The sequence below is a fragment of the Bos mutus genome, chromosome 6 (assembly GCF_027580195.1).
Source record: "Bos mutus isolate GX-2022 chromosome 6, NWIPB_WYAK_1.1, whole genome shotgun sequence".
Lineage (NCBI taxonomy): Eukaryota > Metazoa > Chordata > Mammalia > Artiodactyla > Bovidae > Bos > Bos mutus.
In genome coordinates, this window is record NC_091622.1 from 26,213,276 (window position 1) to 26,240,869 (window position 27,594).

Consider the following 27,594-nt stretch of genomic DNA (forward strand, 5'->3'; position numbering starts at 1 on the left):
CTGATTTCCTTATATAAAATATGATAGACTCTAGAACAGTGCATACAATAAAAATGAGAGCCACAAATGTGAACCAAATATATAATTTAAATTTACAAGTAGCCATATTAAAAACATAAAAAGTGAAAAATTAGTTTTAGTGATATGTTTTACTCAATCCAAAATCTCTAAAATATGACCACTGCAATACACAATAAAATTGCTAGTGAAATATTTTACATTCTCGTCTTAGTAATAAAACTTTGTAATAAATCTTTGAAAGCCAAGTGTATTTTATATTTTACACTACAGTTACATGTCTGTTCAGACTAGCCACATTTCAAGAGTCAAACCTGGATAGTGGCTGCCATACTGAACTGTGCAGCTATAGAAGCATACAAAAGGATCAGTAGAAGAAATGCCTCATAAAAGAATTACTGCTATGAAATTAGTAAATGAAATCTAATAAAAGAACTGAAACTAAGATCATATCTTTATAACTGTTGCTGAATCATAATAGAAAATGAAACAATACATATCATTTCCTGTGGCAGAAATACACACACAACTTATATAGCAGGGCTTCATAATTTTTGAAAATTTTAAGGAAATCCTTCCTTTTTCCAACTTCTGCATTCTTGACAGAAAACATGCTTCTTCACTTTTACAGAGAGAAAAGAGAACACAACAGATACAATCTTTCTCACACTTTCACCTTCTGCACTATTAGACCGAGGATAATATGCTTCTTTTCCCAATCACTTTCAGAATCTCATACTGTAATTAAAGTTCATGGCAACCCACTCCAGTACTCTTGCGTGGAGAATCCCAGGGACAAGGGAGCCTGGTGGGCTGCCGTCTATGGGGTCGCACAGAGTCGGACACGACTGAAGCGACTTAGCAGCAGCAGCACAGCTAATTAAGGGCAAAGAAGATGTATTTTCAACAGAAAGTCACTTTCTTCTTCAAGTAAATAAAGTTGTAGACGTGTAATAAACTGAGGATCTGAATGCAAAGAACATTTAACGATGAAATTCTTGGGACTACTCCTGGTTGTTGGCATAGAAATGAGCATTTTTGTTACCTAAAATTTGAAATGTTAAGGTTATTTTAATAAAGGCAAGGCAGAAGTTTTTAATATTTAAAAGCCTGTAGTATCACTGAGGTAATGACTTTTAAAATAACTATAATTAGGTCTTTAAGTTAAGGATTTTGTTAACTTTGCCCATAAGAAAGCTTCTTAACCTCTACTGAAGTCAGTTTCCTAATCTAGAATGGAGGGGACGAGGAGAAGATGGTCAAACTTCTTTTTAGCTTTGACATTCTCTTATTCATTTCAATTTCTACTTCTATTTCTACTGTGTCCATGTTGTGCAAACAGGAAGTACTCAGTATATGCTGTGTATGTTTTTTTAATGTTTTAAATTTATCTATTTTAGCTTTCCAATTATTAATAATTATATTAGTAATTTAGGCACTTATTTTAATGTTCTCAAATAAATACCACTAGAGGCAAAAAGACTTATGGCAAATAAATCCTTTATATAAACTAAGCTAGAAAGCTGAGCTCTGAAAAATTATACTGTCTAGAAATAACAATCATAATTTTTGACGTGTTTTTACTTAGTGAACAGAGAGGTGATTCAGAATAGATGCTTAAACTCAAAACAATTATAACACAAGTCTTTACTAGCATTGGTTTGTAAAAGACAAAGACATCACAGTAACATTTATTTTAATCATGTTTCTCAAGTTTTTTCCTTCAGACTCCACTACTATGCCACCTTTAAGCCTCTATGAACAAATACTTTGTTACAAGACAATCTGAACGTGTATAAAATATAGTGAACAAAGATTTTAAAACAAACAACACAAATCAGACTCATTTTAAATGCAGGGGCACAAATACTATTCTGAGCCTTTTTTAGTCAGTAACAAACTATAACTGAGATTAGAACCCTAGATTTTAAGCTTCAAAGAGGCCAAAAAGTGCCCATTCATTTTCAGTGAATATCAGCCACATGTGTTATGAAATTCAGATGTCTTAGATGACTAAATGAAAAGTATTACTCAAAATCTCCAAACTATTTCACAGCTGAGTTAAAAAAAAAAAGACTGAATTTCTAAAGTCTGCCAGAATTCTGTATGAATAATGCTACAAATAAGGAGTAAATATGATAAAGTTTGTAAATATTTTCATTAAAATATGATTTTAAAAAGTCAGCTGCTATCTTTAAATTTACCTGAATTGAAAAGTAATCAAATGCCAAGTTTCTTCCTATAAAAAACAAATTTATGACACACAGATTTATTCATGAGTATATTCTTAGACTGTCTTTTAGATTCATTAGTTTAATATCTTTATCTGAGATAATGCTACTGATAAAAGAGTATGTCTTTGAAATACAGACATTATTTCTGCTCTTTATGGGTCAATTCGGAGAAGGCAATGGCACCCCACTCCAGTACTCATGCCTGGAAAATCCCATGGACGGAGGAGCCTGGTGGGCTGCAGTCCATGGGGTAGCTAAGAGTCGGACACGACTGAGCGACTTCACTTTCACTTTTCACTTTCCTGCACTGGAGAAGGAAATGACAATCCACTCCAGTATGCTTGCCTGGAGAATCCCAGGGACGGGAGCCTGGTGGGCTGCTGTCTATGGCGTCACCCGGAGTCAGACACGACTGACGTGACTTAGCAGCAGCAGCATGGGTCAATTCGGTCTTGCAAAAATGTATTTTCAAGTCCTAACTCCCAGTACCTCAGACCTTATTGAGAAATAGGGTCATTGCAGACAGTTAAGATGAGGTCACATTTCCGTGGGTCCTTAATCCAATACGACTATTAGTCTTATAAGAAGAGAGAGATGCAGACAGGAGAATGCCATGGGAAGATACGAAAACACAAATGGAAAAGACATTTCTGAAGAGCGTGTGATGACAGAAGCAGAGACTGGAGTTTGGGCCACAAGCCAAGAACTCCAGATGCCACCAGAAGCTAGAAAGAGGCAAAAAAAAAAAAAAGAAAAAGAAAAAAAAGTCTCTGCCTACAGGTTAAAAGGGAGCATGGTCCTGCCTGACATCTTGATTTTGAAGTTACAGCCTCTACAACTGTAAAACAAACTCCTGTTGTTTTAAACCACGTTTGTGGTACTTTGTTATAGTATTCCCAAGAAACTAACACACTGATCTACATAAACAGTGTAAAATATTCAAGTCTCATCTTAAAAAAAGGAATAATTTGACATTACTTGGCATTATGTAAGCCTATACTATATACTCAGATTTTACACATCTCACAGAAATTAATTTTCAGATTACTAACAATAATATTTCTCAAGCAATTATATACTATAGGATTTTAATTACTTAATAATATAGACTTAATAATATAGAAGACTCTCAGGAGTCTTCTCCAATACCACAGTTCAAAAGCATCAATTCTTCAGAGCTCAGCTTTCTTCACAGTCCAACTCTCACATCTATATATGACCACTGGAAAAACCATAGCGTCGACTAGACGGATCTTTGTTGGCAAAGTAATGTCTCTGCTTTTGAATATGCTGTCTAGGTTGGTCATAACTTTCCTTCCAAGGAGTAGTTCAGTTCAGTCGCTCAGTTGGGTCCGACTCTTTGCGACCCCATGAATTGCAGCATGCCAGGCCTCCCTGTCCATCACCAACTCCTGGAGTTCACTCAGACTCATGTCCATCGAGTCAGTGATGCCATCCAGCCATCTCATCCTCTGTCGTCCCCTTTTCTTCCTGCCCCCAATCTCTCCCAGCATCAGAGTCTTTTCCAATGAGTCAACTCTTTGCGTGAGGTGGCCAAAGTACTGGATTTTCAGCTTTAGCATCATTCCTTCCTAAGAAATCCCAGGGCTGACCTCCTTCAGAATGGACTGGTTGGATCTCCTTGCAGTCCAAGGGACTCTCAAGAGTCTTCTCCAACACCACAGTTCAAAAGCATCAGTTCTTCGGCACTCAGCTTTCTTCACAGTCCAACTCTCACATCCATACATGACTACTGGAAAAACCATAGCCTTGACTAGATGGACCTTTGTTGGCAAAGTAATGTTTCTGCTTTTTAATATGCTATCTAGGTTGGTCATAACTTTCCTTCCAAGGAGTAATAGTCTTTTAATTTCATGGCTGCAGTCACCATCTGCAGTGATTTTGGAGCCCAAAAAAATAAAGTCCGACACTGTTTCCACTGTTTCCCCATCTATTTCCCATGAAGTGATGGGACCAGATGCCATGATGTTAGTTTTCTGAATGTTAAGCTTTAAGCCAACTTTTTCACTCTTCTCTCTCACTTTCATCAAGAGGCTATTAGTTCCTCTTCACCTTCTGCCATAAGGGTGGTGTCATCTGCATATCTGAGGTGATTGATATTTCTCCCGGCAATCTTGATTCCAGCTTGTGCTTCCTCCAGCCCAGCGTTTCTCATGATGTGCTCTGCATATAAGTTAAATGAGCAGGGTGACAATATACAGCCTTGACATACTCCTTTTCCTATTTGGAACCAGTCTGTTGTTCCACGTCCAGTTCTAACTGTTGCTTCCTGACCTGCATATAGGTTTCTCAAGAGGCAGGTCAGGTGGTCTGGGATTTCCATCTCTTTCAGAATTTTTCACAGTTTATTGTGATCTACACAGTCAAAGGCTTTGGCATAGTCAATAAAGCAGAAATAGATGTTTTTTTGGAACTCTCTTGCTTTTTCAACGATTCAGCAGATGTTGGCAATTTGATCTCTGGTTCCTCTGCTTTTCTAAAACCAGCTTGAACATCTGGAAGTTCACGGTTCATGTATTGCTGATGCCTGGCTTGGAGAATTTTGAGCATTACTTTACTAGCGTGTGAGATGAGTGCAATTGTGCAGTAGTTTGAGCATTCTTTGGCATTGCCTTTCTTTGGGATTGGAATGAAAACTGACCTTCCCAGTTCTGTGGCCACTGCTGAGTTTTCCAAATTCGCTGGCAGATTGAGTGCAGCACTTTCACAGCATCATCTTTCAGGATTTGAAATAGCTCAACTGGAATTCCATCACCTCCACTAGATTTGTTCATAGTGATGCTTTTTAAGGCCCACTTGACTTCACACTCCAGGATGTCTGGCTCTAAGTCAGTGATCACACCATTGTGATTATCTGGGTCGTGAAGATCTTTTTTGTACAGTTCTTCTGTGTATTCTTGCCACCTCTTCTATTGTCTTCTGCTTCTGTTAGGTCCATACCATTTCTGTCCTTTATTGAGCCCATCTTTGCATGAAATGTTCCCTTGGTATGTCTAATTTTCTTGAAGAGATCTCTAGTCTTTCCCATTCTGTTGTTTTCCTCTATTTCTTTGCATTGATTGCTGACTTCTTTCAAATTAGATAAAGTTTATTTTTGACTTAGATTAAACAAAATATTCATTTAAGATTAGCTTTTAGCAAAATTCTTACAACAAATTCCTATATCTGGAATCTAAGGGCTGAACTATTAATATTGAAGCATAAAATTATTTCATGAAATATTTAGGTATTTATGAAAGTGGTAATTCCTTCAATTGCATTACTTTGAGAAAATAAACCAGAGACATAATTTTAGATCAACACTATCACCCAGTTAGCTGTTGATCCTCAAAAGTCATGTGAACTCTGAGGCCTCAGTTTCCTTATCTGTAAAATTTAGAGGAGATGGATTAGATGACTTCCAAAATCCTTTCTATTTAAAAAAAATTATAAATTCTAAGCAGGTTTATTCCCTTAAATTTTCTAATTTATCATGGTTCCTTCAATCTACATATTCTATCCAAGTAACATCTGAATATTTTGCTAAACATGAGAGTTTAGACTTTTTGTATGTTTATCCTCAAAGTGTGTAAGAATATAAAGATACGGAAACTGCCCAACTGCCATTTCCTCTTGCATCTCTCTCTTAAGAATCTTAGACTTATTACTGCCACCAACAAAACAAAAACAAGCAGCAATGACAAAATTCAGAAAAATGTAACAAAATGGACTCGTTCTTTCCATACCAGTAAACGGCCCTACCCTCTGGCCAGTTGCTCAAGCCCCAGATCATTTCTGCCTTACCCTTATTCCTGATTCATCCACCACTCTAAATACTTCTCAAATTCGTCTGATGCCTCTCGGCTTCACTACTACAACCCTAATTCAAGTCACCATTATCTCTTGCCTGGACTACTACAAGTCTTACAATTGGTCTCCAGGCTCCCTTTCTTAAGTCTTCCATTCTTCTCAACCCACTTTTCATGCAGCTTCAAGAGTGATGTTTTTAAAATCTGTATCAGATTCCCTTGGATATTTTCTCATTACTCTCGAATGACCCGCAAGGCTCTCTGTAATCTAGGTCTTATTTTTTTCTTCCACTCTATTAAACAACACTCTCCCTATTCACCACAGTTCATATACCTTGCTCTCTTTCACGTGGTTTGACCGCACCAAGTTCTTTCCTCACTCAGGGGTTTGTAATTGCTATACTTCTCCAGGGAACACTCTTCCCCTTCTCTTTAAATGGCTTATTCTCATTTTTCAGACTTCAGCTCAAATAACAAGAGAACTTCATCTCCAGATACTCTCCATTATATCTTCTTGTTTATTTTCTTGATACCAATGATCACTGTAAATACCTTCTTTTTGTAGTATTTACTCGTTTATTATCTATCTCCTCCTTTACAAGATCCACAAAGATAAGGAGTTCTTGCTCCTATTTTCTGATTCCCAACATCTTCCAAAGAGTTGACAGTCATGATGTAAATTAATGAGTTGTATCATTATTTTTTAAGTCAGACATATTGGCTATGATATGCATAACTATACAGGGTTTTCTGTATGCTTCTTAAATATACTGCCTTTTACTTTTGCCTCAGTTCAGTTCAGTTCAGTCGCGTCCGACTCTTTGCGACCCCAGGAATCGCAGCACGCCAGGCCTCCCTGTCCATCACCATCTCCCGGAGTTCACTCAGACTCACGTCCATCGAGTCAGTGATGCCATCCAGCCATCTCATCCTCTGTCGTCCCCTTCTCCTCCTGGCCCCAATCCCTCCCAGTATCAGAGTCTTTTCCAATGAGTCAACTCTTCGCATGAGGTGGCCAAAGTACTGGAGTTTCAGCTTTAGCATCATTCCTTCCAAAGAAATCCCAGGGCTGATCTCCTTCAAAATAGACTGGTTGGATCTCCTTGCAGTCCAAGGGACTCTCAAGAGTCTTCTCCAACGCCTAGTGATATTTTATTTTCCTGGAGCAGAATACTGGTAAATAGACACCCTTACATTGTTTTTCAAGATCAAGTCAAAAGACACTTATGAAATCTACGAAGGAAGAAAATTAACTTCTGATGCTTACATTTTCCCCAATTTCTATTATGTACCTTAGACATAGTCAAATATGTTTTAAGCATTCTAATGAAAACTTTAAATTCATCAACATCTTTGCTGAAATCCCCAAAAAACAATTATTCACCCTCCAGGTGCAGGTAAAACGCATGAAAGATTAGATATAAAAGCAAAAACTATAAATATTATGTCAGTGAAATTAAAAAGTAAGTCATGAAGAAAAAAACATCATGACCAATAAATACCCATATATCAAAAGGAAATATAAAGCTTGCAATTCTGTGGCAGAGTACTATATTCAGATTTAAACATTGCCTTTATTTAACGTAGGATAATTTCAAATAGATTTATATATTTACATTTATAGCATATGATCAGGAAAGGAAAACACTAATTCCACAGACGCAGCTTAAAATTAGGTCACAGTGAGACATTTGATGGACAGCTTTGGTGTGCCCACTGTTATCAGTATTAATTTCTACAGAGCAATAGATTTTTCATGTCAGTCAAAATTCTTGACAACTCTAATTTTTTAAAAAAGCCTTTAGATAATAGTAGAGCATCTGCAAATCACACTGTATTTGCTAAAGAAATCAATTAAGTACTCTATTTATTATAGCTTTACATTTCTACATTTATCAGCAAAAGACTATCTATATATTATAAATTATTAATTAAACTCAATCATTTAATAAATTTACCTTAAGTCTCTTCTGAACAGCATTCAGGTAACAAGGTAAATAATATATTGCTCCAATTTTTTAGTTTAACTGCTCAAGATCAAAATTAAATTTTATTCCAACTATTTTAAATGAGAGGCTTTTGTATCAAGTTATTTCATAGTTAAAAAACTACACTAGACTATATATACATACAACTCTGTGTACATGTGTGCATATGTAAATGTAGTTAAAATTTAGAATTTAATGTGAATTGATAACAGCACATTTTCTCAAAAGGTACATTATTCCACTCATCAAGAAGAATATGAACTGTTCACCTTTAAAAAGTACTTATCTTTTATTATTGCTTCCCAATCATGGGAAATACTCCCAACTTGCAGCAAAGATAAGTTTGATTAAAAACAGAGAAAGTTTTCAGTACTTTAGCTTGGTTACAAAGAAGAAAAATAGAAAGATTAAAACAGAATACAATTAAGAGCAGAGGATAATACATATTGACATGGTGGTAAAAGCAGACTAGAGATTTTATGTTTAATGTGTCTATACATAGACTTGACCTTTAACAAGTGAACTCAGAGTAGTAAAGGTAAGGGGGAAAAACAGATCTAAACAGCAACAACAAGAAAAACCAAATATCTTCCTTTTGCATCATATTTAGAATTTTCCTACCCTTTTAAAGACTTGCTAATCAGGAAAGTCAAATTTCAAAGGCCATTTAGGTTTTGACTTAGAGGCAAGGAGAGAATCTGGTATCCAAGGGACAAAAAAAAAAATGCTTTTTTTTTAAAATTTGGCAACCACAAATGACTTCCTATTGAGCTAAAAAAAAAAATCATTTAATACTTTTGCCACGTGAAGACTCCCTCTATGTTGCCTCCACTTACCTGCCTATCTATAAAACTGATGCCAACTACCTGAAAACTACTACTCTATCTCTTCAACAAGGCATTTACTTTTTTATAACATAGTACTTGGAAACCAATCAAGCATTGGAAAAAAGCAGCGTATTTAACGTGTTCTTTGCCCTGTAAGTTTGATTATGGTAAAAATTCATAGACTCTTAGATTTTTAAATACCATTTTAATAAACAAAATGTATTTGGATGTAATACCAAGCACAAAAATGTAAAAATCATAGTTCCTCAAAGTATAAACTCTGTGTTAGGTTCTTCAGTCGTGTCCTCTTTTGCAACCCTATGAACTGCAGCCCACCAGACTCCTCTGTCCATGGGATTTTCCTGAGAAGAATACTGGAGTGGGTTGCCATGACCTCTTCCAGGGGATCTTCCTGATCCAGCGATCAAACCCGTGTCCCCTGCAGCTCCTGCACGGCAGGTGGATTCTTTACCACTGAGACACCAGGGAAGTCCATAAACTGAAAGGTTATTAAATAATATTTAACACTGCTTACACCTGGTGGATACTTTATAAGAACCAACCAAATTAATGATAATCCAACTGTACTTTGTAATTTAATTTCATTCTTTCTGCTCCTGTATTTACCACATCACATCTGGCCTACTATAATGCTTTCTTGATCTCTCTGCCATCTGACTTCTCTTCCCTTTCCAATACAAACTGGATTCCACAGGATTTCATAGGAGTTCCACAGAATCCTTCTATGGAACTGAAAATGCCAATTGCAAGCTATTTTTAGTGGCTCTTTCCTGTTCACACATTCCAGTATAAGACAGCTCCATAGCCTACACACATTTTAAGTGCAAAACACACATCAATAAATGGATGCAAAATCAAGATCTCTAAGTAAACCTTCACTACCATTTGCTTAGTTAAAAATCATATCCTTATGACTATTTAAAATATTCCTCACAGTTCCAATTCTCAACTCTTCCCCCACACCAAAGTTTCTTACCATCACTTTGCCAGTAACTTTTATTTAATAATTAGCTTTGACTTCTAACTTTACTGGGAAGATGAAGGCCATGCCAGAAAGACATTTCGACTGCCCTCTGTACTACCGTAAACATTTTTTTTTTTTTAAATAGTTTCACCTATCTGGTCCTTTTTCTCTAAGGCAGAAAGTCCTTTCCCATTCTAACACCAAAGATTTCATTTCTTCTTTATCTATGATGTTTTTCCAACAATCATCCACTCTAGGAAATTTACTCTGTCCTTGTGCATTGGGTCCTAGCCCAACAAATAAGTTCCTGTTTCCACTGCTTTAATTACTCTCACAAGGCTGCCCTTCCCACAGAGCATTACTGTCTTTTCTTTTCTCAATTTCTAGGAACTTAATATCTTTGTTTCATTTCCTCACTGCTCACCATAGCCCTTGAAATTCTATTTCTTTCTCTGGAAGATTCAACTTAGAGATGTTTTTAAAAACATGAATGTCTGTTAATTAAATCATCAAAATTCAGCTACATTTTTTTTCCTTGGCAGTGCTTGACAGAGCTTACTACTCGACTCCTGGGAACCCATGACATGAAATTTGTTTTCCTCAAATCTTTCAGCGTTTCCTCACAAGCTCCTTCATTTCTTCTACACTCTAATTTGAGCTGTTTGCCTCATGCTCACCTTTAAACATTTCTTCTATTCCCATTGGTCAACCATCACTTTTACGTGAGTGAATTTCAAAGCTCTGTCACCTGAAGATGATAACACCACTTCAAATTCAACCCATCTCGAAACATATCCACCTGGTTGAGATCTGCTTCTGTTGGTGTTATTCAGATCTGAATTTGGGACTCATGGACTCCTTCTTACCTGATACTTTCTTGGGTTCTTATACATACACACATGCATCCTTCTCTTTCTATTCTTTCATTTACTCTTTAAGCTTGAAAAGAACAATAACCTTCCAACTGGTTATTTTTCATCTAGTCTACTGTTCAGTGGTTTTTAAGTACAAATGTGCATGAGAATCATCTAAGGAATATTTGCAGGAATATCAATGATAGGTTAGATTATAGTCTCAAAGATTCTGATTTACTGATTCTAGGGTGTGGCCAAGAAGACATATTTTGAAAAAGTTCCCTAAGTGTTTCAGATGCATCCTTTCTGTTAAGAACAACTGCCCATATAAGATACATCTTTTTCAAATTAACTTTCTATGTGATCAATTTGAACACAACTTTTTTGTTCAAATACTTCCATGGCTCCCCACTGTACATGGGTTCCAGATATCTCTCTCTACTCTATTATGTACCTTTTCAAATGCTTTTCTGTGCTCCTGAAAAATCTGAATTCTTTCTCCACATGTCCAAATACCATGCAGATTAACTGCCTCCTCCTCTACTAACACCACTGGAAGAGCCCCAACACAAATGAGTTCCCTCCTAGACCTCTATTGTGTGTCCTCTTATAGCACCATCACTGGATCCTGTTTTTACTTACTGATATACATGATTCATTACCTTGAATGCACTAGAACTTCTTTACACATAGGAGACACACTTGAACAATTAAACAGAAATGAGTATCAGCAAAACTATTTTCCCTCTCACATTATTTGCATTGGCTTTTCTAGAACAAAGGTAAATTATATATTACTTACAGGCTGATCCTGACCAGAGATCTCACCCGAGGCTTCTGGTCCAACATAGAAATTCTCCTGAGACTTAGGAATGCTAATATCTAACTTATCCCTAGAGGATGCATAGAAAGAAGAACCTCTAGATTATCTGCTCTGATCAAGGTTCCAAAAGTATGAACTGTCTCTCCCTAAATTTTATTCTGGGGCTGTCAATTTTTAATTTTTTTCCTGAAAGTCAAATTTGGAGGGAGAAAAATTAGAGGCAATTTTTCCCTCTACTTTAACTACACAAAACTAGTAAAAACACAATTATTGTTGCAGATCATACTTTAAACTTTTACATGTCTGTGTATATGTATTTAAGTTCATAATTATGTACATTTTTTCTTCCCATTCCCTCAAGTAGGGCTGAAAGAAACAAGGTCATTTCCCAAAGAAGAGATTATGTGTGTCTCTCAGAAATGTGGTGTTTTTAAAGTTTTAATTTTGAAATAGAGACTCATAGAAAGCTACCAAAAAAAAATTAGTAGACGTGTCCCATGTACCCTCCATCCAGCTTGTCTTTGGTAACATTTATACAACTCTAATACAATATACCAACCAGGAAACTGACAATCTACAGACCTTATTTAGATTTCATCAGTTTTTATATGCATTTGTGCTGTGTGTAGGCACATATGGTTTAAAGCAATTTTATCACATTCATGAAACCATTAATTATTGGTTTAAACCATGCCATTAATGTGGCATTCTTAAGTAGTAACTATCACTTAAATCAAATTTTATCAAATCGATAACAGGCTTAAAAATCACAGATTAAGTTGTTTTTTGGTCTCAGAAAATAGAACTTTGATACATTACACAAACAAAGAAACTGAATAGGTATAGTGAATCCAAAGTAGAAATGTATTCTGGTTTAAAATAAGCTAGGAAATATATTTAAGTCAAAACTTCTTGAAAATTTTAAGTTGTATACTTGAATCAAGTTCAACTACCAAAAAACAACACATTTGGGCTATACTGTCTAAACAGAACTACTTTTGCTAAAGTACTCCATATTATTTATTAGATTCTATTAAAGATTTGGTCCAAGAAATAATCACATGAAAACTATTTAAGCAACTTTTGTAGAACTGTTATTGAAGGTGTTGTCTGCATATTTTAAGAGGAATATGTACAGAATCATCTAGGGAGCTAATGATATCCTGATGATAAATCTCTTCTTGCATTTGTCTCAACAGTTTTCTGTTTGAAGACCTACAAAATTTCTCTTTAGCACAGCTAAAAAATTATATAGTATATCAAGTTTTTCCCCTTGGCAAATGAGAAGCTCAAATGGAACTAGTGTTCCTTATAGTAAGCATATTATCCCTGATTCTTACTAGATTTATCTTTGCCTGTCTTTATGCAGCTTCTGTTCTTTTTATCTTTATTTTAAATATCCTATGTACATTAGTGTACATATGTCACAGCATACTTTTTAGAAATAATGTTATTGAATGAATGTTTGAGTCCCCCTAAAATTCATATAACTGATATTCCAACCCCTGAAATGATATTAGGAGGTAATTAGGTCATTCAGGTTAGGCCTGCATGAAGAGACAGGAGAGTTTGCTTTCTCTCTCTCTCCTTTCTCTGTGAAGATACAGGGGAAAAAAGGCCATGGGAAAACCAGGAGTGTCCTCACCAGATACTGAATCTACTGCTGCCTTGATCCTATGTAGATTTCCCAGCCTCCAAAACTGAGAAATAAACACTGGTTGTTTAAGCCACTCAGTCAATGGTATTTTGTTATAGCAGCCCAAACTGAACAAGACAAATGACTATATGCAAATGCTACATATTCCCTTTGCACAGCAGTTCATAATTTATATTGTACATCTATTATATAAACCTCATTTAATCCATTCAACAGCCCACTTTTCCAATGAGGAAACTAAAATTCAGAAAGATCAAATGACAACTTAGTAAATGGTACATCTGGAAATCTTATCAATCTGTAATATTTCCCTTCCAGAGAGCATATTAAAATTTTACTTTTTTATAATCTTAACTTAAAAATAAACTATATTTTATAAACAATGCACTATTTGCTTAATTTCTAAAAAAAGGCTCCAATCACTACTCCATTCATCCATTGATCTTCATTCTGATAAAAAACCACATATTTAGCGTGTACTCTGTAACTGTCCACAAGTTTATTCCTTTATGCAGTTTATTTTCTCCACCATATTTAAAACTCTTTAATGGCATGGACCTTTTATAGAGCTTATGACAGTATAACAAAACATTATCTATCTCTAACTACTATATATTTAGGACATCTTTACAATGGAGGATTTTCATGTGATAATAGCCATAACCACTGTCTCTTAAAACTAACAGCTGCCTACAGTTATTTCTTCTTAAATACATGATGCACTTTGATAATAAATTCATTAAAAATATAACATAATTGATAAAAGCTGAAAAGTCTTATTTTAAAACTTGTTGTTTGATAATTCTACTCTAAAACTGAATACCAAAAAAAAAAAAAGTAGGACAAACATATAGACCTGCAAACACTTTAATAAAATAATCAAATATTTAACCTAATTTATATCAGTGAAATAAAAATTTATTTTAAATGCAAGACATAAATATTAGTAGTTCCATGTTGAATATAACTGCTGTAAATATACCCTAACTATTTAGACATTTCAAAGCATGTTTGTATTATTCTTATCTAACCAATTTACATTATAAAATATTACAGAGTTACTGCTATTTTTCAGCATTTTCAGTTAGAATAACAGATTTTTTCTTTATTCCTTATACAGAAATAGTATAGCACAGTTAGAATCACTAACATACAAATAGGTCCACACATGTATTGAATACTTGGGCACCCTTTCCTTTTTATACTTCTTGAAGTCATTGAAATAAACAATATTTAGTTCACTTCATAAATACTAGCTTCAGCAAGCCTGATTACCACTTCTGCTGCTGCAGCTAAGTCGCTTCAGTCGTGTCCAACTCTTTGCGACCCCACGGACTCCTGCCAGGCTCCTCTGCTCATGGGATTTCCCCGTGGGTTGCCATTTCCTTCTCCAGATTACTACCTCAGTTTGGTACATGTTCAGTGAGCAAGAATTTAAGTTTCTTTACATCAAATAAGATAGCATATAACACAAGCTTCTTAAGTGTGCACATTTCTAATAATAGGACTAATTATATAATCACAAGCATTAATTTTATTTCTATAAAGAGGTATATTTACTTAATTTTAATATGTATTATATGCAAGACATATAGGAGATGCAGGTTCGGTCCCTGGGTTGAGAAGACCCTCTGGGAAATAGCAACACACTCCAGTATTAGTGCCTGGAAAATCCCATGGACAGAGGAACCGGGTGGGCTACAGTCCAAGGGTTGCAAAGAGCCAGACATGACTGAGTACGCATGCACGCACGCATAATTTGAATTGCATATTATTCTTTCTCTGGTATACAAAAGGTGCAAATATTTAATTTCATGCAATCATATTATTTTAGCCTCTACTAAATAACTTTTTTAACCAGTATTTCCAGTATCGATTATTTACTGACCTCAAGCAGTAAAATCTACAAACAGAAAGTTGAGACTCTAGTCTCTAATTTATCCCTGCAAATTATAAACACTGGTGGGAATTCAACATGAAGCTCTTTAATACTGTAAGACCATTTAGGTATATGAGCAATTTTAAACATACAAAGATATACACACAAAACTAATCATTACAAGAAGGAAATACCACAAAGATGGCCAGTTAAGAAGAAAGAGTTCATTTTTTTCCATAACACTTTTGAGAGAAATGTGTAATTAAATAAGCCAAAGGTATGAATTTCTGAGATTCAAGATTACTTTTCTTTATTTAAAATCACACCCCCTAGCATATCCCATTAAAGCTTTGCTGACTTCTTTCCAAATTAAAATATAATTTTTTTCTCTTCTTTGATCTAAAAGGTGTTAAACTTCTTATAAAAAGAGTACTTTTGGCAAAGTTACAGGTAAAAGAATTTTAAAAAATGTTGCTTATATCAGAAGTCTGTTTGTATACTTGAAAAGAGAAATCCATAAATGCTTTGGCAGTTCTCTAGAAGCACAAGAAAAAGACTAAGCATTTTAAATGAAAAATGTTCCCACTCAGTGACTCTTTCATCTCTACATCCAAGAGAGAGACTGGGATTCAAGAGAGAGACTGGGATTCAAAAAGTTCATCAGCAACAAAGCCTCACTCTGTCCCATTTAGCCGTTATATCAGTCTACTACCTGATGTTAGCATTATATAAGACAGTTTCCTTCCATTAGGAAGAGCTCCTAAAATGGGCACTGTCAAAACTGGTAAAACTGAAATCTGACCTACTTTTTTCAAAAGATGGCCATGAATTTTGTGGTAAGTGTAATTCTTTTTTACAGTTATAGCTCTTCTTTAAAAAAGAAAAAACTTTTAACTGAAATATGCTAGCAAATGCCTTATGTTTTAACTATCAAATAAAAATCTATAAATATGCACACATTGCTTAAGCTTTTATCTCTAATACTGAATTTTCTATGTTACTTTATTCATACATTGAGTTTAATATGTATTGTAGGCCCAATAAAATTCTAAATAAACCCACATTAAAAGATTATTCATTTGGAATACACTTGTAAAACAAGAAAAAACTGACCAGTCCTATGGCTAAGTTTGATAAAATACACATGTAAATTTTAAATCACATGTTATTTGTAAGAAGAACATTCCTTTACTATACAAGGCTGTCATTTATAGTTGTCTATTCTCCTTTTAGGAATGAAGTATTACACTATTAAGAAGGAAGAAGGTTAATTAATTCATTAAAATAGAAGTTATTCAATACTCTTTAAAAAGATAAATCTAATTTCTTAGTTCTTTCAAACTCCCAATTGTCATAAAATGTCATTGGATTTTAATTAAATTAAAAAATCAACCACACAGCATCACATTTCTAGACTTTGTTGTCATTCTTATAATTAAAGGGGCCTACTCTTCCTACAACTATTCTGGAGAACCACTGATAAGTTTACAGAGATTTAATTTCAAATAAAAGGATAAGAAAGCATATAGTATTATGGAAGTTATATGCTTAAGATAACACAGCACAGTGAACACATTTTACCACATGATTTACAGTGATAAACTGTAAAGAAATAAATTTTTGTATTTATTCATTTTAAGACTACTAACTTCATTTTCCTTAAAGAAGATCTAAAACTATAAAAATTAGTCTGTATTCACTATGCTTAATTTTCTATTCAGCTATAATTTTCATTGAATTAAATGCAAATAAAGTGGTTATATTCACAAATAAATGAAACAAAAAAATTAACTTTATAGCCTGAAGTATAGCCACAGACTTTATAGACAGTATACCTCGTAAGAACAGAGTAAACGGATATGACAAACAGAATTAATTATAATGGACTTCAGTTTCATCAAAAATGATAATCTTATTAACTAGACATTTATTACCCTAACTTCAAGGTTCTTTGGAGTACACAGAAAGTAAAATTACTCTGTGCCCATAAAAATCATAGCAAGATGAGACAATAGATCACTATGGGTATTTCTTCCATTGTGCCAATGTTAAGTGAAACTCTAGAACAAGCGTACTCAAAACAGATTAATTCCTATGATGTTCAAGCAATGCATAATTCAAGACTATCTAAACTGAACAAAGATTAAAGAATACTTGATAGCCTTAAAATCTAGTAACAAACACAGAAGAATAAAAAGAGTAATGATTGTGCTCCAAATAGCTGCAATCAACCTTTACCTATTATTCTGCAGGTCTATTAAATGCATATTGTTAGAATTAATCATATAAAATACACATTCATTGTTGGAAAGGTAGTATTATAAACTAAGGTGTTTAATAAAAACTCTGAATGTGAAAGCATAAAGTCATAAACATAGATTCTGTAAACAAAGCTAATACCCTAGGATAAGTAAGAACTGGAATGAAGGCAAAGTAAGATCAATCTATAAGCAATATTGGGGACTCAAATTCTCCAATTAAAATTCAAAATAAAAGATATCTATGTCCTCAGCTATAACATGATATTTCAGAAAAAGTAAGGAAAGAATAAATGAGACTAGCCTTATCTCTACTGCTACAGAGAAGTTACAACTGAAACCTATGGTTTCAATCTTTTTTTTGTATCTTTCTTTTATCATAAATAAGTATGTTTGTGACTTTATTGAATTAAATAAATTCTTAGGAGATGCTAAAAGTGAGTGTTTAAAAATGTGTTTTTGTTTCAGAAAATAGAAATCAAAGGAAAATCAGGATAAGTCTAATTAAATTGACTATACTCAAGATTTTTCTTCTGTATTTCGTTTGCATATATATGGGAAGAAAAGGTAGAAAATGTAAAAATTTTGCAATATCTATCCTCATACCCAAGTTCTTGCTTTCTCTTTGCCTAGTAGGAACAGTAATATTGTATAAAGTGGTGAGGATGACAATGACATTATGACAAATAGGAATGGAGTCAATGCAAGATGCAATAAACCAATCTAGCTCTTGAAAGATAATGGTTTTTATGAATGGCTTTACTAAATTGCAAGGAATTAAAATGTATTTGGATAGACTTAGAAACTAAAAAATGTGTTCAGAAGCATTCTCATCCAGAGATGGTAGTTCATAAAGCCTAACTGAAAAAATATTTTTTCCCTAAAATTAAAAGCTCCAAAACTTAGAAATTTACTTACTTTCTTCTGACAATATCATTTGTGAAATCACACACACAAAAAAAGAATTCATGTCGGATAAGTCTTAGTTTAGAATACTATGGCCCAAATTTCCATCAATTCAGTTTCATAAGCAGAACTAAGTCATACTGCCCCCACGTTAATGTCTTCGGCTAGAAGAGAGAGTGCTAACACTCAACGCAGAATTATTACAAAAGTCATGACTCTTAAAAGTTTGTAAGTGTACCACTGTTATGTCAACACTTACGGCTATCATAACATATGTTTCCTAGAGCCCTGCCCGTTTGAAGCAGCACTTCCTGGTCTTTGCTATTTAGCAGCTGCACCAGTGGTGAAATCAATCCAGCATCCACACATGGAATTCGCATAAATTCTGAAAATAAGAGATATGGTTAATTAAAAAAATAAACATTCACAATTAAATAAATAACTTTCCTTAATTAAATATTTACGTATTATTAACACTTATTAAAATGTTTACAATGGCTTGCTATTTGAAGAGTACACCGCTGTCCAAAAGTACTATTACAACCCTTCTAAATATTTCATGAAATAAGTATACAAAAATGAATGGGATCATATTTGTCTTGCTGATAGCCTCGACCATAAACCAAAACAATTTTTCATTAACTTTCATTATCCTAATTTATCACTATTTTCTTAACTGCATGTTATAAAAGGAGAAGGAGGAGGAGGAGAATAAGAACTAAAGTTTTTACTTGCTTTTACAACTTTACTTATTAGCACTGTAGACCCAAAATAGCACCTAGTTTCAGAAATATATTGTTGTTATTATTATTAATAGATACTTTAAGAGTACAATTCTAAAAAGGAAGAAATATTCATGGACACTTTCTCTTCTGCTTATTTTTTATTTGCCCCAAATTCATCTTAAATCTGTTATCTAGAGGAATACTTACTTTAAAAAGTATCAAATTTCTTACTGTAGCTTATGGTCATAGCTATGCTCCCACATTAAACTTGTACCTGGAACTTCTTAATAACCCTCTGGTGTATGAACATCAGCACACAGTCAGTTACGTCAATTTTTAGAGGATATTTTTGGAAATAAAAATTTAAACAAAATTATATTTTATAATTAATCAAAATCTAACAACTATATGCTAATATTTCTCTTCTGTTATGTAACATGCATAGCAGAGTAATGATGAACCTGTCAACTTCTAATTTCTTTTTTTCTCCAGTTCACACAATTTTCTTTCATTGTCAAGTTTCTAACAGGAAGAAATGTAAGCCCAGTTAATATCTCTGTTGGGTCATGTTGCATTTCTGAAGATATTTATTTTAAAAATAAGACTCTAATCTACTTTCTCAGCCAGTCACTTAAAAAACCACAACAACAATGTGGTGGTTAAGCAATAAACAACCATTTAAATTGGGTCCCATTTATTTTAACCAGCAGGGATTAGTGACAGGCCCTTAACAAGCCTCTAATTAAAAGTATAAATGCTACTAATTATGTCTGTAAAACAGAGCTGTCATCTACTAAAGTGTTACTAGAAGCAAGCTCTAGCAGCAGAGTTATCATGAAACTGACAAACTATTATGAGGACTGATATTACTCAGTGAGATCATACAGGAATGGCAATCCATTTCAAAATCAGCTATTCAAAATTTCTCAATCTATGTTATGTGTGTGTGCTCATTCTTAAGAAAAAAAGCTTAAAGATAAAAACCGATTTCTGGAAATTATACTGTGTTTCTAATAAAGTTAAAAATAAACTACTTGATATAAAAATCAAGCTACCTTGCACCTAAGAATTTAGATAGTGGCTGGTCTAGGTTAACAATGTCTGGAGGGGTTTCATTCTCAAACCAGATCTACCTCAAGAGTTCTTTGTTGTCCCAAGGTAATTATCTAGTCAGAGCAGTTCAAATCTGCTTGAAGTACACGAAGTACTCCTAGACCCACTAGGAATCTCTTAACATTTATGACCAGCTCAAATCCAAGGCAGAGCATAGTGATTATAACCATAGTAGCTTAGACGTACATGCAAACAACAGATGATCAGTTTTCATTAACAACCAAAATAATGATTTACCAATATAGAACCTCACTGAAATTTAAAATATATTTTGAGCACCTCTAAACAAAAGAAACCTGCAAACAAACATGGACAGACATGAGAGCTGAACCATAAAGAAGGCTGAGGGTTGAAGTTTTAATGCTTTCAAACTGTGGTGCTGGAGAAGACTCTTCAGAGTCTCTTGGACAGTAAGGAGAACAAACCAGTTAATCCCCTAAAGGAAATCAGTCCTGAATATTCACTGGAAGGACTGATGCTAAAGCTGAAGTTCTAATACTCTGGCCACCAGATGTGAAGAGCTGACTCACTGGAAAAGACCCTGATGCTGGGAAAGATTGAGGGCAGAAGGAGATGGGGGGCGACAGAGGATGAGATGGCTGGATGGCATCACCAATTCAATGGACATGGGTTTGAGCAAACTCTGGGAGACAGTGAAGGACAGGGAAGCCTAGCATGCTGAAGTCCGTGGGGTTGCAAAGAGTACGACACAGCGACTAAACAACAACAAAACAAATTTAAAAATTTCATGGCAATTCTTTTTGGTAACACACACATGAACAAGCTGTTTTACTGGACCAAAAATAACATATACTGGTACTTTACAATGCCACCTGCATAGTGATTACACAATATATAAAACTGTGTAAAACTGAGACCAGAATTTTAAAGTTTCTTCTTTTTAAAGTATAATATATGCAACTTACTAAAATAAAAAGACTAAAAATAATATCAAACTTTGAGAAATAGAGGCATACTAATGCTATTGCATTTAGCATGGCCTTCCTTTATGTTTAAAAACTGCTTTAAGAAGTCAGTGTTTCTAACAATGAAAAATCAGAAAGAGAAGTTAAGAAACTCATCCTATTCACCACTGCAACAAAAAGAATAAGATACCTAGGGAAAAACCTACCTAAAGACAAAAGACCTGTATGCAGAAAAGTGTAAGACACTGATGAAAGAAATCAAAGATGACACAAACAGATGGAAAATACACCGTGTTTTTGGAAGAATCAATATTGTCAAAATGACTACACAACCCAAAGGAATCTACAGATTCAGTGCAATCCCTATCAAACTACCACTGGTATTTTTCACAGAACTAGAACAAAAAATTTCACAATTTGCATGGAAACACAAAAGGCCCTGAATAGCCAAAGCAGTCTTGAGAAAAACGAATGGAACTGGAGGAATCAACCTTCCTAGCTTCAGACTATACTGCAAAACTACAGTCATTAAGACAGAACAGGAGTGGCACAAAAACAGAAATATAGACCAATGGAACAAGACAGAAAGCCCAGAGATAAACCCATACACCTATGGGCACCTTATTTTTTCACAAAGGAGGCAAGAATATACAATAGAGAAAAGACAACCTCTTCAATAAGGGGTACTGGGAAAACTGGACAGCTACCTGTAAAAGAATAAAACTAGAACACTTTATAAAACCATACACAAAAATAAACTCAAAATAGATTAAAGATTTAAATTTAAGGCCAGAAACTATAAAACTCTTAGAGGAAAACATAAGCAATATCTCACCTCATAGAGTAATGGAAATAAAAACAAAAGTAAACAAATGGGACTTAATTAAACTTAAAACATTTTGCACAGCAAAGGAAACAGTAAACAAGATTAAAAGACAACCCTCAGAATGGGAGAAAATAACTGCAAAGGAAACAACTGACAAAAGATTAATCTCCAAAATATACAAGCGGCTCATGCACCTCAAATCCAGAAAGGCAAACGACCCAATCAAAAATGGGTAGAAGACCTAGACAGACATTTCTCCAAAGAAGACATACAGAAGGACAAACATGAAAAGATACTCAACATCCCTCGCTATTAGAGAAATGCCAATCAAAACTACAATGATGTATCACCTCACACTGGTTAGAACAGCCATCATTTAAAAAATCTACAAACAATAAATGCTGAAGAGGATGTGGAGAAAAGGAAACCCTCTTGCACTGGTGGGGATGTAAACTGACACAGCCACTACGGAGAACAGTGTGGAGATTCCTTAAAAAACTAGGAATAAAATTACCATATGACTCAACAATCCCACTCCTGGGAATATACCCTGAGAAAACCATAACTGAAAGAGATACAGGTACCTCAATATTTGCTGCAGCACTTTTTACAATAACTAGGACATGGAAGCAACCTAGATGTCCACTGACAGATAAATGGATACAGAAATTGTGGTACATACATACAATGGAATATTACTTAGCTATAAAAAAAGAATGCATTTGAGTCAGTCCTAACGAGGTAGATGAACCTGGAGCCTATTGTACAGTGAAGTCAGTCAGAAACAGAAAGACAAATATTATCTATTAATGCATGTGTATGGAATCTAGAAGGACGGTACTGATGAACCTAGGGCAGCAGTGGAGACGCCGATGGACACAGTGGGAGCAGGAGAGGGTGGGGTGGACTGAGAGAGTAGCAGGAAGCACACACATTCCCATACGCAAGACAGACAGCAAGTGGGAATGTGCTGTGGGGCAACGGCAGCCCACAAGATGCTGGACATGACTGAGTGACTAAGCCTGCAGACAGGGAGCTCAACCCAGTGCTTTCTGACCACCTAAGAGTGTGAGAAATGGAAGGAAGGAATCAGAGGGAAGGGATGTATGTATACCTGTGGCTGATTCATGCTGATGTATAGCAGAAACCAGTAAAGTAATTCTAAAGTTTAAAAGTGAAAAAACAAATTTTTTTTAAGTTAGTGTTTTTCTTAAATTGACTGAATTAAAATCAGATACAAATATTTCTGCTACAAAATATCCCTGAAATATTGTCCAAAGCATCCCTTCCCCCTTGGATATAAACCATATATAACGGGACGGCTATTATATAATCCACGCTTTGAGGTTGTTTCTCCAGAGTATATTTACATGGACACTTAAGAAATAAATGCTTCTCATGAAGGTGAACTCAGAAAACACAGTATGTATTCTGACTGCACTACTGCAGTCCAGTGCCATGTCGGTAGGTCAGACAAGAAAAAGTGAGTTTATCTGGATATAACGTAAAACAACATATACACTGAAAAAGGTAAGGTCTCCTGTGACAATGAAGACGCATGACTCAGTGACAATTCAAGAATCCCATAACCAAAGTAATAAACGATTCAGGTACAGCAGGGATGAGTAGTGCTATTCTTTAACTCTACTCTGACAGAATGGAACAGCAAATGGGAAATATATGAACAGAATGACTACAGTCATTTTAAACAATTACATGAAAAAAAGTTAATGGAAAGAAAAACAGAGAAATTTTTTTAAAAAAAGGTCTAATCTATAACATGGAAACATAAATTAATAAAACATACTGACAGATAGGGTGTAAAACTGAAGATGTTCCCAGCAGAAAAGTTCTTGAGGAAAACCTCACCATTTTTGGCTATTTCTGCTATGACGTTAGCTACTTTGGCTGTGCAGGAGGACTGTGGAATCAACAGACTTGCAAACACTTGAAGTATTCCACTTCCTTGGATTTTTTCACTTGTTTCCATATCTGAAAGAGATACATACAAAGAGCTTCAGTGAACCTCTTCAACACTAACACTGACAAATACGTCTACAGTAAATTCTTAAAGAATTTTCACCATCTATAGTAGAAATTATTTATATTAAAATGTGTGTATTTATATAAAATTATCTTCAGTTCCAAAAGCTGCTTTTATCTTCAGGTTTTTCCCTATGCGAAACACTTTTCAATACAATCTTTTGTAAACCTACAGTCAGATTACAAAGGAATCCTTTCTGAATATACCATTTGCATCCCAGACTTACTTTTCAATGTTATTTCCAATCCTGTCTATTCAGAGTAGGGATGCTTTATTTTCTACTTCCCTTGAGTTTCCTAATAATGTATTATTATATACATATAAATTCTATGACTTCCAATAATGCTACAGCAATTAAAAGTGGCAATTAATTACATGTGCGAAAAACTCACCTCATATCATTTTACATGGAGTGACAGAAGAGACTATTCAGTTCCATATGATTACTGTGTTTCTCACATAACTTATTCAAAATACCACTAATGAAAAATGGAAATAGTTTAGGCAGCAATAAGGCCATGGTATTCAGAATTCTGGGCTTCCCTGGTGGCTCAGCTGGTAAAGAATCCACCTGCAATGCAGGAGCTGGGTTCAATCCCTGGGTTAGGAAGATCCCCTGGAGAAGGGAAAGGCTACCCCACTCTAGTATTCCGGCCTGGAGAATTCCATGGACTATACAGTCCGTGGAGTTGCAAAGAGTTGGACACGACTGAGTGACTTTCACTTTCATTCCGAATTCTATATGGTTATATAGAAATTCAAGAGGCCTATTTCTTTTCTTTGTTTTCCATCTTTGTTAAACCACAAATGAAGAGCCTTTGCATGAAACAAAGCCACTTCATGTAAAAAAGTATGACCTATTAAACAGTAACTGGAATGATGTACACCTGGAATAGTAACACCTGGAGCGATGATGGAAATAAAAGCTCGAGGAAACAAAATCTAAAATTACTATTTGAACAGTGAAGAGGAATGCCAAGTGTTTAAAAACAGGAAGTTATAAGGCTCATTAAAACATTCTGTTTAGGGGGCAATCCCAAGATGACAGAAGAATAAGACAGGGAAACCACTTTCTCCCCCACAAATACATCAAAAGATCACCTGTATGTGGAGCAACTTTCACAAAACAACTTCTGAATGCTGGCGGAGGACCCAGATACCAGAAAGGCAAACCAGCCTCTTCAAAATGAAGGATCTGATCACTGGCTTGATGGCTCTCTTCCCTTCTGACTCTCCCTTTTCTCCCCCCAGTCACTTCTATTTCCCTCCTCTCTTCTTTATATAACTATGAATCTCTTTGGGTGTTCCTGGCTCTGGAAAGTCATTTCACCATTAACCTAGGGGTTTTGCCTTCTGTGCTGTTTGGAGGGAAGACTCTTGATGTTACCATAAGAGGGGGACCAAAACAAGAGGCAGGAGGCTCAACTCCAGAACTTTGGACCATCACAGAACTCCTGACACTGGGGAACATTAATAGATGAAAGCCCACCCAAAAGCCTCCCATACCTACCCTGAGACCAAGCTCCACCCAAGAACAGCAAACTCCCATGCAAGACACCCTACGCCAATCTTCCAGCAAAACAGGAACACAACTCTGAACGGTAAAAGACAGGCCGTCCAAAGCTATTTGAAACTCACAGACTCCCCAGAACATTCTATTTGAATGTTGTTTCTATGTGTATCTCCTCAATATCTTTTATAGCCTTTGAATACACATATAAATAAAAGGACTCTAAAGATTTCTTGTTAAGTAAATGACAGCTGCTGTGATCAATAGAGTAGGAAATCATTTTTAATAATTTGAGAAAGCCTAAAAAATAATTATTTCTTTATAGTAATTGCTGATTGTTCAGCTCAGTGTTTTTCAAACTGTGTGTCCCAATCCATTAAGAACCCTGAAATCAATTTGGTGAATAAGGACCAGCAATTCCTTAAAAAGAGAAATAGAATTTACAATATCTACAACAAAAGAATAGAAAAAATTTTTGTTCCTGCATAGTAAGGTAAAACACTGAGTTACACACGCACGTGTAACTGTATGTGCATGCTTACTGAACGCAAAATGTAGCCCTGGTCATAGGTTCTGGTCAACAAGCTCAACAGCAATGTTCTGTGCAACCCACGACTACCCAGGACTCTGGGTTAGAGAGCTTTAATAATCTTAACGTCATCAGGAGAAGCTAGAATTAATGGCTGCATCAACAGAAAATTACACGGAAAAATTTGTAAAAATTGAAAATTGTAAAAATTCCATGGATTTATTATCTTAAAAACATTCCTTTGCAAATACTGTAGTTATGTGTATGTTTATCTATCCAGTACAAAAGATCAAGTAATGAGGATTAGTTAATGTTTAAACTCCATCCATGCATTTCCTTTTTCTACCATAGGCCTAGTACACTTTAAAGCAGCTAATAGCATTTTGGTTTCTTACATTTTACGTTCTGTAATAAAAAGGATTATTTTGGAGACACTTTAAAACAACGTTTTTTATTAGGTGAAGAAACAGAGGTCCAGAAAGATGAAGCAAACTTGCCTAAAGTCACCAATCATACTCATCATAGAGCATAAGGAGCAAATTCAAACTCAACTACACTAACAATTCAACGTGTGTCATCTGGCATCCACTGGTGCCATTCTTTACAACAGAAAACGTACTTAAGCATAAATCAATGAAATTTGTCTTTTTGTATGCTGTTACTCATTTCTCGCAATTCAGATTATTACAAACGTAGAGTTTGCATGATAAAATATAAACACAGCAGCTGTCCTTTCTTTCAGCAAGCCCATTTATAAAATACAATGTGCCTTTTCACTTTTGTTTCTGGGATTAAAAAATAAGTTTTTATGGTACCACCTGAACATCTGACACCAAATTTCCATTAATTTATTTTTTTAAAGCAAGACGTCAAAAGAAAAACTCAATTCGCCACGTTAAAATTCTTCCTTTTCTGACCATTGCTACCAAAAGATGTACAACCTTAGAACACTGGGGCAGACTGCCCCAGGGGTCATGTCCCACCATCTGCTGGTGCTGGGATGACAGCAAGAATCTGGCATAAGGCATGAATCATGATTAGATGTGAGGCTGAGGCATTTGTGTGTGTGGAGGCGAGGAGTTAACTGCAAATCACCCATGCATGTCTCATTTTAACTATAATTAAAAGAATGGCTTAACATCAGAGCTGATGTCAGGGGCAAGGGGAATAAAAGAAAACAATACAAAACTCTTGCACTCTGATGGATTTCCATGAATTACAATCCAAAGTATTGGAAGGATAGTTGTAATACAATGAATCAAGATTTGGGGATAGTATCTTTTTTAATACTATTGTCAGAGAAAATATAATCTGGTTTTCATATAAATCTGATTTACCATTTAGAAAAACTGAAAAAGAGTTCTATTTATTTGTTATCATGTGGATTTTTATGTAGGTCTAGAATTTAAATGAAACAGCTGGGAATTATCTTCTTTCATCTGGCATGAAAACAGAGAGTCAAATACCGCTTATTGTTAAACTGCCACTATCCAATAAATAATTACAAAGTTTCAGTCTCACTCCATGTATCCTTTCTACACTGGCATTCTACTCCATATTTCAGTGTGTATCTGTGAACTAAACATTTTCTCTGATATCTGTGAACACCCCTGAAATGATTTTAAGGGAGTCAGTGAGTGTGGTGTATGCAGGTCTAAATGAATGGCTGATTGACTGCTTGCA

The 27,594-nt window shown here is 35.0% G+C and overlaps 1 protein-coding gene across 5 annotated transcripts in view; it reads right to left on the reverse strand.

Moving 5' to 3' along the window:
• Nucleotides 1-27,594, reverse strand: part of RAP1GDS1 (Rap1 GTPase-GDP dissociation stimulator 1) — a 149,977-nt gene that overhangs the window by 51,824 nt on the left and 70,559 nt on the right. For all 5 annotated transcript variants that reach the window (XR_011464479.1, XM_070372111.1, XM_070372112.1 and 2 more), the window contains exons 3-4: nt 23,698-23,820; nt 18,498-18,623 (exon numbers count right to left, since the gene is read on the reverse strand). Coding sequence is in view for 4 of the 5 variants with exons in the window: in XM_070372111.1 (XP_070228212.1) it covers nt 18,498-18,623; nt 23,698-23,820 (249 nt within the window). In the remaining variant the exon portion in view is untranslated. The remainder of the gene's footprint in view (nt 1-18,497; nt 18,624-23,697; nt 23,821-27,594) is intronic.